The sequence below is a fragment of the Artemia sp. Qi Xiang Cuo genome, chromosome 1 (genome assembly GCF_049724085.1).
Source record: "Artemia sp. Qi Xiang Cuo chromosome 1, ASM4972408v1, whole genome shotgun sequence".
NCBI lineage: Eukaryota > Metazoa > Arthropoda > Branchiopoda > Anostraca > Artemiidae > Artemia > Artemia sp. Qi Xiang Cuo.
This window is the reverse complement of record NC_142794.1, coordinates 75,361,788-75,376,963: the sequence shown is the minus strand read 5'-3', so window position 1 is coordinate 75,376,963 and position 15,176 is coordinate 75,361,788. Positions and strand designations below refer to the sequence as shown.

The 15,176-nt window shown below is 35.6% G+C and overlaps 1 protein-coding gene across 1 annotated transcript in view; it reads left to right on the top strand.

The window, feature by feature from the left end:
* Positions 1 to 15,176, top strand: part of LOC148956731 (uncharacterized) — a 104,167-nt gene that overhangs the window by 59,818 nt on the left and 29,173 nt on the right. Inside the window, exons 6-7 of the mRNA XM_089087045.1 lie at positions 6,091 to 6,163; positions 13,341 to 13,439. Coding sequence (XP_088943171.1) covers positions 6,091 to 6,163; positions 13,341 to 13,439 — 172 coding nt within the window. The remainder of the gene's footprint in view (positions 1 to 6,090; positions 6,164 to 13,340; positions 13,440 to 15,176) is intronic.

Below are 15,176 nucleotides of genomic sequence, written 5' to 3'. Positions count from 1 at the left end.
TATTTAGAATAATAATCTTTTTTTATAGCTCTAAAACAGCTTTTGCGTAAAGAGTGAGGTATTGAGGAGGGGGCAATCTCCATGGGCGTAGGGATGGCGGGGGGGGGTAGCTTCCCCCCTAGACCTTCAAATTTGCATTAAATATGGCTGAAAAGGCAGATGGTTGGAAAAGCAGTTGATAAAAGGCCCTCCATCACACTATCGACTGCCCCCCCTAGACAATATGCTGCCTACGCCTATGGCAATCTCCCTAATATATGTAAAAACTTCTGTTCGTTTTAAGTTTTAAGGTTGCTCCTTACTTTCAGTTGAAAAAACTTGTTTTTTTTTATTTCTGATTGTTTTTTAAATAATGCCGGGAAATCCAGCTTCCCCTCCATGTAAAATTTCCTACCCAATGAAAAGTTCCTCCATGGAAAGATTTTCCCACGTGATCACTATTGAGCCGCATTGCTCCTTACTTACAGTTCGTCATCATCCACGAACTGCTTGAAAAAAGTAAGATTCAGAAAAGCTTACGATAAAATCGGACATCAAATCCTCATTTTATTAGGTAGCCAGATGTCTTTGGCCAAATTTGGTGGCCCAAGACCTTAAATTTGGGCCAAAATTGTATGGCACAATTGGTGGGAAACGGAAGTTTATTGACGCGTAACCCTTTCTATACTTACAAATACCCATAGAACTTAAAATAAATCGTTTGGATCATCAATTCTGTATTTGGGACTGTCGGAACGATACGATCAAACTTGAATAGTGTCCCCCAATAACTGCATTATCTTGTTCTTGTACAGAAAAAAAAAGTCTGTGAAGGAGGGGCTCTGAAATACCTAAAATTGAATATCACATCGTCATTTTTTATTTGATAGCTAGAGGTCTTAAGGGAAATCTCTGGGAATATCAACTTCTCTAAAGTAAAAGTGCATATATAGAATCTTCTATTTTACAGTCGAACGTAAGCGTATTCCTTCACTCATCCATTCTTCAAATAAAGGTAGGTTACGGGGTTAATACCTTCACTTTACTTGAATGATCTTTGTCAAGATAATGAGAAACTGGGCCTAAAACACAGTTTGGTGGTTTCAATCCCCCCCCCCCTACACTGGATATAAAACCATACGTCCATGTTGCTAAAACTATAAAGTGTCTAGTGAGTCAACTAGTGGGACCAATTGGGGGGGACACGGTAAGTCATTCCCACTACTTGATTTTTGACCCCCCCCCCCTTAGATTAAAAAAATATATATTTAGCCTCCTCTATTTTTTTTTATTTATTTGACACTACTGAAATCTACACTTCAAACGAAGCAATGAAGTTATAAAATCATTGTCTACCGGTTGATTCAATGGTCATTGAAGGCGCGTTTAGGGAAAAAGGTATCACCGCGCGGCAGTATATCCTCGAAAGCTCGAAGCTGATTGGTCATAGCGGAATTGCTCGATTACGTTGTTTGGGCTATAATTGTTGTTTTGCGGCAAAGAAAAAGAAATGGTCGAATGGCCGAAAGTGAAGGTTTAGTTTTTTGTTGAAACGCATTCTCTTTTATTGATCAAAATAGGTATTAGAATTGAAACTTTATCTCACTCCCAGCTTGCATAAATCACTGTATCGGTGCGAACACCCTTGAAAAAAAAAAAAAAAAAAAAAAAACGCGCAAGTTGCAAATAAACACACATTCCTTCTAACATCGAACATATCCTGAAACTGTTGTAGATAGAGAGAGTAGGACCGCATCGTTTAAAATTACTGAAATTTCACATTCACAAAGACGATCAGATAACACATTTTCTTTTGCAGACCAAACGAGCCTACATACCCCCACCCACCTCCCCACATACACTTGTAAAAAAGTATTTACATATCAGCCAGAACTAAACACTAATGGGTGTATGAAAATCCTGCGACCGAATCAAAAATGAGTTCTATGATTCGGTTATTTAATGGGTAGAAAAAGACCTAAAATGGCTAATCCCATAGGCAATAGCGGAATTCTGGTACAAAAAATATATAATAATAATAATAATAAACCTGTTATCTTTCTTTTCAGAAAAAAATTTAGCTGCTTTTTAGATAGAAGATTGTAGCATCCGCTCTGCGACTGTCAGATGTGTCAAATTTGATGCTTTTATTAGATAGTGAAAAAATGACCAGATCTTTGGATTTTTTGATCATCTACACAGTGATCGCCATCAGCAGATAACAGCTGATAACGATCACTCTGTGTGTGATCGAAATATCCAGAGATTTTGTCATTGTTTTCGCTATCTAATAAAAGTATTTATCTCTTTTTGATCTGTTATTTGTACTTCGAATTTTGTGTTTCTATTTCTCATGATATCAAGAGAAAAAAAAATCCCCATCATAACTAACATTACTGAAAAAACAAATGAATGCATATCGACAGTTTATTATATGTACTGATGTTCATTCCTGAAAGTCTTTATAATATTGGATTCAATAAGATTAAAAAAGAGGAAACATTTTAAATGTAGTTTGTTTTTAGTACAATGCAAATTATTTTGTGGTCTTTAGAAGTCAGTCCTAAATGTCCTGATCCTCTTAGTTTCTGCTCGCTTTGAGTTTGAATCGGTTCTTTGTTAGAATTTCAGCTCATTTCGGGTTTCGTTTAGCTATTGATGCTAGTTTATAGTAGTTTACGTTTAAAAACTTATTTGACTTTATTTCTCCTTATCTTTGGTTTGATGCAGCTCTTTACTTCTCTTTGAAAAACTTCTTAGAAGAAAAAGTGCTTTAAAATTGATTTCTGTTTGTTTTTAATTGAAATAGTCTTTTTCATTGGAACAAAAAAAAATATTTTAAATCTTTTCATTTATTTCTGAGAATCGAAACTTCCGCTTACTAATTATATGCTGGACAAATTTTTTCAATAATTTTAATAACATACACCCTTTTGAATATCTTGACACATATAGTATCTTTTGATTTATTTTGTACCCCCTCAGCTTCCCTGAAAAATAAAACTTGTTATCCTATTATATTCCTAAGACATTATATCCATGCTATTTTGACAACCTAGATGCACTTACTCCCTGTTTTATTTAGCTCAATAGTAAGAGGAAAAGTTGTATTAGTAGTAGCCCTGAAAGTTTCTACTTAATGCTCTCAGTTGCACTTGCACTTTAAGCGCAACCAACTAACACTTAGTGCCTTTTAATTTAGTTTAAAGCAACATATACTTTCCGTAAAATTTCTACTTTCTATCCAATTTTAGTCCTAAGATAACCCGTTTGAATGTCTTGAAGATATGATCTATCTTGACAACCAGGATGCACTTAAACTTTTTTGATTTATTTCAATAGTAGTAGTAATAGTAGAAGTAGTAGCAAAAGTGGTAGTAATATTGGTACCCCTGAAGGTTTCAGCTTAATACCCTGAAGAGTTGCTGAGATACTTCTAATACACCCCTTTGATAAGCCACATATATATAGTATCTTTTTATTCTGTTCAACACCGTCCTCACTTTTCCCTGGAAGTTTTTGTAATACCCTTAACAACAACAATAGTAGTAGTCACAGTTGCAGAAGTAATAGTAGAATCACTGGGAGTAGTAATAGTTATAGTAATTGTAGTATTGGCAGTAGTAACATACAATAATAGTATTCACGTGTCTATTTGGTATAGCTCAACGGTGGCAGGCGGTTACCCCCCCCCCCAGAATATACCCCCACGGAAAATACCCCCGGAAAATGCTCCTCCCCCTGAAAAAATACCCCCGTGGAAAATACCCCCGCGGAAAATACCCCCGGAAAATACCCCTCCGGTAAATACCCCCCCCCCCCCCCGAAAATACCCCACCCCTCTGGCTCCCTGGAAAATAAGGCTTTCCAAATTTGAGAATTTTATTTTGAGTTTTATTTTTTCAATTTCCGTAGGGGGAAAGAATTTTGGTATATATGTGTATTATGTGCCACTCAAACAAGTTTACGCTGTGTAAAATTCGAGAATACACCGATTTTTTCGTTAGTTTCTTCGTTACTAAAGAAATAAATTTGGGCTACAGATTCGCAAATTAGGGGGGGGGGGGGTAAGGTATAGCGGATCTGCATGCAAAATTTGTTTGGTACAATTATTCTACATATTAGATAGATAGATAGATAAGTGTATTTTAAAGCCAAATATAGCCTACGGCCATGAACACAGTAAAATAACATAAATGAAGGGCAAAAATAACATAAACTTTGATCAGCGATCATCATAAAACACTTAAATGAAACGCTACATTAACCTAAAAATAGTACTTAATACTTGGAAAAACAGTCATTGAAAAAAAAAAACACTTGACACTTGGAAAAAAAACTTAAATGAAACATTACATTTACTTTATAGCCTACAGGTTTTTTTTTCAAGCAATTTTTCAAGAAAACTTCGTAAAAAATTCCCTGAAGTCTATTTTTTAGCTCCATAGTTCCAAAATGGATACCATTTGTTGTAACCAAACCCTATACGCATCATCAAGTTTGAGTTTTTATTTGGGTGAAACATATTCCTTAACTTTTGATATATTTATTAATTGACGCTAAGGGGACATTTCAGAAACCGTTAGTAATAGACCTTTAGTAATAGCAATAGAATGATTTATCACCGAAAACAACAGTCATGTTTACTGTTTAGAATTCGCCTCCTTTTTGGCTAAAACCAGAAATTTTTGCTATATTCTTCTGTGTAAATGAAGGTTAGGTGACGAATTTCAACATATCTTTGCAAGACCCTCGCAATACATAAAGCCAATGACATGAAGAATATGTCAGGTTAAATAGCATTATGACATCGGTTCATGACAGTGAGCGGCAAGCACAATACAGATATCTAGATATCTGTATTGTGGCGGAAAGTTAAGAGGGGTCTGAGCCAAATTAAAACTGTGATAAAGTGGAATTTTGATAACAGTATTTGCGCATCCAAAGAAACTACTTTTAATGCCGAAACTAAATAAACCTATTGAATAACCTTTGGCTTTCACCCTGCCCATCAAAGGTTGACAGTGAAGGAATACTTGCATAATTTGAGAAGAGGGAATAAATACCCCAAAAAACGACACGTTTATGATGAAAATTGACCCTTAATTTAGCATGGGTGTGACCTTGAGAAAATTTGCACCATGAAAAAATCACAGAAAATCCACGGTTATTGTAGACAGTTTATAGAGTAACGCTAACGATTATTGAGAATTGCGCAATTCTGTTTCGTTTACTTGGCAAATCAAGACTTTTGGAACAAGTGTTAGTCACGGAACTTGTATCGAAATTTCACCCTGTAAGGACAACAGTTACTTTCTTATTGCGGATACTTTGAAAAGTGGTGGTTACCTTCATATTGTTTAAGAAAATGTTATTTTATTGTTTAAAATGAATACACCTAAATAAACTATTCTCGAGGCATTGTTGTAAAGAATCACATTTTGATTAGTATTTAGAATAACTCTGAGGAAAAACTGAAAATAAATTTAAAAAAAGTGTAAATTTTTAATTGAAAAAAAGCGGAAGATTTATTATATAGGCCTACATGTCATAGGCTACTATCCCTATTCTACCTTCCGCGTTATACGTTAAACCACAGTGTTGTTGTCGTGTTTTTTTTTTATCTGAATGCTTCATGGGATAAGACTCCTATACATTAGCACTTATTTGCATTATATAGCAAAGTTTCCGTGTTAAATGTTTTGAAAGGGTTTTAATCGGTAATGAATAATTTTCATTTACCAACGTTCTATATTTTCGTAGTAAAAATTGCGTTTTGGAAAGCACTTGCCTAATCTTGAAGTAGGCCTAAACAACAGGAGTTGAGATGGGCAGTAGCCTCCGTAATATACAGGATGGCTTACATTTGTTTTAAGTTATAGCGTAGATTTCTTTCTTTTTTTTTTTGCTCAGAAAATATATTTTTTTTTGCCAGGATTCCTGCTATATCCGGTTTTTGTAAAAATAGTTAGATGTAGAAATTCAACATGTATGTTTAATCAAAAGCCTCTCAATACAAAGCAGATGACATGAGAACTTTTCGTAGAGTGTAGCCTAGATGTAATTTTAGGTATTCAAAATGTTGAATAACCATTTTACGGTTTCTTTTAGCAATGACGATCGGTCAGAAGAACTGAAAGAATCAGGTACAGAAGAAGCCCTCCTGACAAGAATTGGAAAGGAGGTTCGTTTTTTTAAGTTTTTTTAAGTTAAACATGGTTAACTTAACCATGGTTTTTTTACGTTTGGTTTTTTACGTTTTTTTAAGTTAAACATGAGCCGTTTGGTTTTACACTGAGTAAGCATAAAACAAAAAAAACAAGAAAACGCAGTACAGCAAATAAAAAAAAAGGTGAATCACAGTCTAGGAAAAAAGAGAAAAATGCAAATGCTTTGGTCGAGACCTCTGCTCAGCCGCCCTCAACGCAGAAAGAAAAACGAAACCATATAGATTAAAGTACACAGAAAAATATATAAAGACAAGCTTTAAAAACAAAAAATGAAATTGAAAAGGTTCTTTAAGAAGCAACAGAGAATATTACCCTTTTGTTTTAATTTTGTTTCTAAGGTTGGTCTCCTTCAAGGGCGGATCCAGGATTTTTTTTCGGGGGGGGGGTGGGTTACTAATTTTTTACTCAGTTTTCGTTTAATTTTACTGATTTTTACCTAGGTTTTACTAATTTTCGACTTGTTTTCGACTCGGTAAAAAATTTCGGGGGGGGGGGTTAAACCGGGTACCCCCCCCCCCTGGATACGGCCTTGGTCTCCTTGTATGGTTTTGTGGACTTGTATCTATATTTTTTTATTCTTCTTCATGTACTAAACAGGGGGGCCAATTCACAAAATATAGGGGGACTGGTAAGTATTTCTTTGATCTTTATTAAAAAAGATTAAAAAAGCAATATTTTAAAAATTTTGTGGGGCAGTTTCTTGTGCTCCTGACTCTTAGGATGGTTGAGCTGAGATCTAAACCAAGATGTTTACATATTCTCTTTTTTTATTGGCTATTATTCACCTCATTTCCTTCTATTGTTCTACGTTTTTCGATTTCACAATGACGTAATTTTTGGTGAATAGCCAAGTAGGTTTCTTCTCAGCCCTCTACCTCACTATTTGCCCTCTTACAAGAGTGTTCGCTATACAACTCAATCGCAAATACGATTCTCTTCCAAAATATCTATTATAAATTCCAATTTCTACTTCAATGAACTCAAACAGTTCGAGGTAACAAACTGTAAGTAAGGAGCGACCTGGGTCAATAGTAACCGAAACTCTAAAAAACGGGCTGTTCATACCATTAGATATATCAAAATAATTGGCTTTTTATGCTGATTTCAAATATATAAGTTTCATTAAGTTTAGTCTTACCTATCAATGATTGCGAGCCTGAGAAAATTTTCCTGATTTTCGAAAAAAGGGGTAAACAGCCCCTAAAAATCAAGTGATCTCAATGAAAATCACACCATCAGATTCAGCGTATCAGAGAACCTCACTGTACAGGTTTAAAGCTCCTATCTACAGAAATGTGGAATTTTGTATTTTTTGCCAGAAGAAACACGGATGCCTGTTTATTTGTTTTTTTTTTCCAGGGGTGATCGTATCGACCCAGTGGTCCTAGAATGTCGGGAGGGGCTCATTAGAACGGAAATTAAATGTTCTAGTCCCCTTTTTTAAGTGACAAAAAAATTGGAGGGCAACTAGGCCCCCTCCTACGCCCCTTGTTTCCCAAAATCGTCCGATCAAAATTTTGAGATGGTCATTTTGGTCATAATAGTTGAAAGGCCCAATAACTATGCCTTTGGGAATAATATGACTCCCCCACAACCCCAGGGTAAAGGTCTTTAAGTAATAAAATTTGCCCATTCTTTGCGCATAGTATTAATTATTCGGAAGTAGGCATACATTTTTGGGTGAGGGGGGGGGGGAGGACAAATTTTCTGCTGGAGGTTTTCCACAGAGGGAATTTTCCATGGGGAGGTAAGTCCCCAGGTAGTGATATTGTCAGGGGAAATTATACACCGGAGTATTTTGCCAGAATTCTTATACAAAATTCTTTTTTTATGTCTTGCTTTCTCTTTTCCGTCTCAATTTTACACGCGGAGTGGTTAAGATTAATTGTCCAAGGTAAAATTTCCCCGGGATTGAATTATCTAGAGGAAATTTCCGTGGGGGTGGGGCCAGATTTCCTGGCATTATTTAAAAAACTCAGAAATTAAATTTAAAAAAAAAGTTTTTTCAACTGAAGGTATGGAGCGACATTAACACTTAAAACGAACAGAAATTATTATGTATATAAAGGGGGTTTTCCCTCCTCAGTACGTCGCTCTTGAAGCCAGGGTTTAAAATGTGTCCAAATTCTTTAAAAATGACTCCTGAAACACAAGGGTTGTTTAATTAGAACAAAAAGGCGCTTCTTTAAAAGTACTAAAACACAGTAGCGTAACGAGTAGGGTTTAGAGGAGGGGGTAACCCTTTTATATACGTAATAATTTCTGTCCGTTTTAAGTTTTAATATTCCTCCTTACTTTCAGTTGAAATAACTTTTTTTTTTAATTTAATTCTCACCAAAAGATCTGCATTTCTTGATATGGCGTTCCTGGTGGAATATAAGAATCGGTTCCATTGCAACTGAACCACCGTGTAACTGAACCCAAGCAACTGAACCCCTGTAACTGAACCCCCGTGCAACTGAACCCCTTGCATCGGAGTCCCCCATGTAACTGAACCACCGTGCCCCTGAACCCTCGTTTAGCTGAATCCTCATGCAACTGAACCCCATTTAACTGAACCCTCATGCAGCTCAACCGTGTTTAACTAAACCTTTTTAAACTAAACTAACCTTGTTGGAATTGTTGATTTTTAAAGTCATTATATGTGAAGATGGCTTATACAAAGGCTTTGTTTTGTTGTCATAAAAACAAAGAAAATTGGACGTCACAAACCATAAGGCCGGATTTATTTCTCCTTTTTTATAGCTGTTAATGGGGTTCCCTTCGCCCTTTTACTGTCTATGGATCTAGTCGTTTACCCCCCCCCCCCCTCATTCAATACTCTCGCTGAAAATACCATCCCGTGAAAAAACCTTCCTGGAAAATACCCCCCCCCCCTTCCCCAACCAGCAGCTGGTTGGTTTTCAATCACCTTTGACTTAAAAAAGGACTATAGCTCTCAATTTCTGATCAAACGAGCATCTTCCAAAGTTTCTACGACCATTAGGTGGAGGTGGGTATGAGGAAGGGGCAGTCCTCCTTCTGTATAGTAAATTCTGTTCAGTTTGAGGTTTAATGTTGCTCTTTACTTTCATAATGACAGTGTAGACCAGAAATATTCACAGAAACGAAGAACGTTTAAATATCAATATCACATTTTTGTTATGTTTTTTAAAGTTTTTTTTTGTTCCCCTCCTCCGGACAAAATAACCCCTCAAACAAAAGTCCTGAATATTGCCATGTATTCAGGCAGTAATCATAAAATCAGAAATTGATTTTATATCAATTTCTACCTCCACCCTCCTCTTGTCTCTTTCTTAGAACTCAGAAACCGCTCTTGATAGCACAGACTTCAAAAATGGAACTGTGGATAACACATGAGCGATAGACAGCTTTCCCTACAAAACCATTCCTAAATACGCAATTTGACAATCTCTAGTTTTCGATTAAAAAAAAAAAAATAGCGCACGCCATGCTGAATGTGCTTTCAAAAACCCATCTGGTCGAAAACATGTTTGTTATCGTTAATGATTTCCAAAGATGTAAGAAAATTATGGAAAATACAATTCTCTGTTTCAAATCTGAAACTTTAGTCTATTTTGGGATCGAAAAATAAATCTATTTCTATAAAATCTGAGCTAATAAGGGTTTTTAGCCGTAAATTCTAGTTTTTTGTAAGAAAATTATGGAAAATACAATTCCCTGGTTGAAATCTGAAACTTTAGTCTATTTTCGGATCGAAAAATAAAACTATTTCTATAAAATCTGAGCTAATGAGGGTTATGGCTGTAAACTCTAGTTTTTTGTAAGAAAATTATGGAAATACAAGAAAATTATGGAAAATACAATTCTCTGGTTCAAATCTGAAACTTTAGTCTATTTTCGGATCGAAAAATAAAACTATTTCTATAAAATTTGAGCTAATAAGGGTTTTTGGCCGTAAACTCGAGTTTTTTGTAAGAAAGTTATGGAAAATACAATTCGCTGGTTCAAATCTGAAACTTTAAATACCTTTTTCTTTATGTTAGACTTTGACTTTTCATCCCAATTAAATTAAAAAATAAGCATTTTCAACTAGAAATAAGGAGCATCGTTAAAAACTAAGACGAATGGAAATTACCCCGTATATGAAGTGAGCTGCCCCCTCCGAAATACCTTGTTCTTAATGTTAGACTTTGACTTTTCATCCCAATTAAATTTAAAAATAAGCATTTTCAACTAGAAATGAGGAGCATCGTTAAAAACTAAGACGAATGGAAATTATCCCGTATATGAAGTGAGATGCCCCCTCCGAAATACCTTGTTCTTTATGTTAGACTTTGACTTTTGATTCCAATTAAATTAAAAAAATAAGCATTTTCAACTAGAAATAAGGAGCATCGTTAAAAACTAAGACGAATGGAAATTACCCCGTATATGAAGTGAGCTGCCCCCTCCGAAATACCTTGTTCTTTATGTTAGACTTTGACTTTTCATTCCAATTAAATTTAAAAATAAGCATTTTCAACTAGAATTGAGGAGCATCGTTAAAAACTAAGACGAATGGAAATTATCCCGTATATGAAGTGAGCTGCCCCCTTAAATTAAAAAATAAGCATTTTCAACTAGAAATAAGGAGTATCATTAAAAACTAAGACCTTTAAACTGACAACACTGTTCAAACACCACTTATGTATTATACGGAACCCATCGAAGAAGTAAAGCTATCTGTTATTGCAATTCCTTTCTTGTCATCTACACCCCTCTTAGTATCAACTTCTTCGTATAGTATAACGTTAAACTATTTTAAATTGACAACACTGTCCAAACGTCACTTGTGTATTATACAGTACACAATCAACCCATCTCCCCCAAAACACTTTTCAGCCATTTCTTGTTAAATTTTCTTATTTCTAAACTATTTTAAATTGACAACACATCGAATTATTCGCAAATGCTAAACCCTTTTCTTTTTTTTCTCCACCTTAATAGGATCAAATTCGCAAATCCTAAAGAAATGGAACTGTGGATAACACATGATTGATAGACAACTTTCCCTACAAAACCATTCCTAAATACGCAATTTGACAATCTCTACTTCTTGATTAAAAAAAAACAGCGGGGAATCCCCGCTCGTAATTGCTAATCACTTTAACCCTTTTTCTCCATCGTCAAGTACATGCTCTGGAAAGACACCAAGGAACATAAGCAATTATAATATCATAGGAAGGAGCATAAGCCCTTAGAAAAGCATAGGAGTGAATATACACCCATATAATAATGTGGGAGAGAATATAAGCCCATAGAATAACTTGGGGGGAATAGGAACCCTTAGAATAGCATAGGAAGGAAACATAAACCCTTAGAATAGCATGGGAGGGAACATAAGCCCTTAAAATAGCATGGGAGGGAACATAAGCTCTTATAATAGCATGGGAGGGAACATAAACCCTTAGAATAGCATGGGAGGGAACATGAACCCTTAGAATAGCATGGGAGGGAATATAAGCCCTTAGAATAGCATGGGAGGGAACATAAACCCTTAAAATAGCATAGGAAGAAACATAAAGGCCCAGAATAGCATAGGAAGGAACATAAAGGCCCAGAATAGCATAGGAAGGAACGTAAAGGCCCAGAATAGCATAGGAAGGAACTTAAACCCTTAGAATAGCATAGGAAGGAACATAATCCACCCAAATCCATAAGTACATGCCCTGAAAAAGTGTCAAGGAATGTAATCTCCCCAAATAGCACAGGAAGGAACATAATCCACCCCAATCCATAAGTACATGCCCTGAAAAAGTGTCAAGGAACGTAATCTCCCCAAATAGCACAGGAAGGAACATAATCCACCCAAATCCATAAGTACATGCCCTGAAAAGGTGTCAAGGAATGTAGTCTCCCCAAATAGCGCAGGAAGGAACATAGTCGGCTAGAATCCATAAGTACATGCTCTGGAAAGGTGCCATGGAACGTAAAGTAAGCAAATAACACAGGAAGGAACATAGATAGAGCAAAGTATAATGTACTACTCTACTGTTGTCCTTTGTTTATTCAATCAATTGCTATTAGGTCTACATAGACCTTTGTATTATAAGCCAGGGTTTCCAAGCAGTAGGAAGGGCGACGTAATCTCATAGACAGACATGTCAGTCGGGTCAAAAAAGCTACAAGCTTGTATAGGCCTATAAAAGAGCCTTTTGTTTATTTGCTATCGATTTTAGTCAAATGTGTCTACAAATGGCAAACGAAATACTTATACAAGTAAATAAACATGAGTCAACCGACAACTAGAAGAATTAAGTTCGACTGATTAAACAGGTAATCAGGATTAAATTAATTACTTATTTTAAGAGGGCAGACTTTATATTTTAGCTAAATTGGGAGGTCTCTTTTTATTTCTGTATATCTGACAAAATTATGTGAACGCCCCTAGAAATCCAATATTGCTGGTCAAACTTGCGTTGCTTTTTCTTTCCAGAAATTTCGTTATCGACTTGCAGGATTCCCCTTTATCTTAAAAAGTCAAATACTCTAATCGATTTTTACGGGTCGATAAGAAATACAGCATTATTAGCGAATACTCTGTTATTTTTCTCGGCCTTGTAAGCTTTTTTGTATACATGGACAACGTGTAAGGAGCCATGGTCTGCATCATACCTTATTCACAATGAATTGCACGAAGTCCCCCGGGGACATCGGTTACTTACATATATATCCGTTCTTCAGTATTTACTCTTCTTTGTATTGTTTTTAATCCAGTCATTTTGGTGGTTTAACCTCGGAATTTGATATAATCAGCTATAGACTCGTCTAAACCTTTAAACACCTAAACTCGTCTAAAAACCCTAAAACTGTTTTAAACCCTACATATTGTAGGGTGGTAGTGATTACTGATTTGAAAGGTAAAAGAACTCGATGTTTTACATGCTTTTTTGCAAATATATCGGTTCCTGTGGGTTTTATATTATTTTTATTCCTTATAAACATCATAGAGGACTAAAGTCTCTACAGTTTTTTATTCGAAAGTTATTTTCTACGTTCGACCATTTTTTAGACTGAGGGCAATGAGCGCATGGTGTTTATCTAACTAGAGGTTATTCAATAAAACTGGTAATACCGATCAAATTACTACTTCCGTTCATGTTAATTGTTGACTTGCTTTATTTTTAGGCTCTTGGCAAGCGGTATCTTTGCTGTCCAGCGGCTGTGACCGTTGGCCATCTTCAGAAGTTTATTCGTCTGAAATATGATCTCGAGTACCCTTACAAGGTCAGTAGATTCACCAATTCTAAATCATTTTCTATTTACTGCTATCGAAGTCACGGCTTAATCCCCTTACCATTTCAGTCCCATTGGCTCATAAGAAAACTGAATTAATGGCGGACTGAGACTATTATGGCTTTCATTAACTTTTTTAAGGCATTTGATTCAGTCAATAGGGACTACTACGGAGGTGTTTTGATATTATTTTTTACGCGAAAAGATTCACGGTACTTGTGCATTATATCGTTCACACGAAAGAAGTCAAGTTTGGTTAATGGTAATGAAATATAATAAAATAGGATGAATATACAATAGTTTAGAAACAAATTTGGGCTATATATTTGCGCATTAGGGGAGGGGTAAAGCATAATAATATTCACGTGATGGTAAGACAGCAAACCTTATTGATTATGTTATAGTAAACCGAAGACTGGCAGGATCAATACAAGATACTAGGGTATATAGGAGTGCTGTTATTGATGTTAAAAATAAAGATCATCATCTAGTAGTTTCAAGGGTTAATTTAAAGCTGAAATTTCGGATGGGTAATTACCTCCCGGGAAGTTATGATGTTGGTAGACTCCAGGATGGGAATTTAAGAGAAACTTTCCAGGAACAGTTGAATACTAAACTTCAGAGTTTAAAATTTGATAATGTGGAAGATGGTTGGAATAATTTTAGAAAAATAATTTGTGAAGTTGCTGAAGGTGTCTTAGGGAAGAAAGCTAGGATTACAGCTAAGAATATTAGTGAAAAAGCTTTATGTTTAATAGAAAGGAGAAAGGACTTGTAGAAGAATTATCCGAGTGATAGATCATATGAAAACAAAAGGAGCGTAAAGATAGTGGAGAAAGCATTGAAATATGAACTAAGGAGGTGTGAAGTGGAGGCCATGGATAAAATTGCCGATGATCTGGAAGATGCAGCTAGACGACATAATAGTAAAATATTGTACTGGCATGTCAATAAATTGAGAGGGAGTAGTCAATCCGGACTTGGCCCAGTTAAATATAGGAATGGGGCCACAATTGGCGATAAGGAAAGAATTAAATAGAGATGTGCAGAACATTTTGAGAATTTGCTAAACCGAGATAGAGTTGCAGAAAAGATACAGAGGAAAATGAAAAAGTTTGTGATACCTTGGTTGTGAAGGAAGATTTGTTTTACGAGGAAAAATTAGCGACAGTACTGAAAGGATTAAAAAATAGTAAAGCTTCAGGTACTGAGAGGGTGGTAAATGAGTTCCTTAAATATGATGGCTCTGAGGTTAGAAATAAGTTACTGAAGATTATGAATATGATTTTTGAAAAAGGGGAACTACCTAACGTTTTAGGAAAACCTTAATTCAGCCACTATATAAGAAAGGGGATAAAAGTGAGTGTGGTAATTATCGAGGCATTAGTCTGGTCTCTGTAGGTAGCAAATTACTTAGTAATATGATACTTTTTAGACTTAAAGATGCCGTAGACAAAGTTTTAAGAGAAGAACAGTGCGGTTTTAGAGAAGGTAAAGGATGTGTCGACCAAATTTTTCACTCTCAGTTTAATAATTGAGAAGTGCCTGAGGGGACAAACACCTTTGGTCCTCAGTTTTATAGATTATTAACAAGCGTTGGATTCTTTTGATAGAAGAGCTTTAGTAAAGGTTTTATCCTTGTGTGGTATACCAGACAAATACATTAAAGTGATTAGTGCTATGTACGAGAATAACAATGCTGCTGTTAAGGTAGGAAATGAGGTTAGC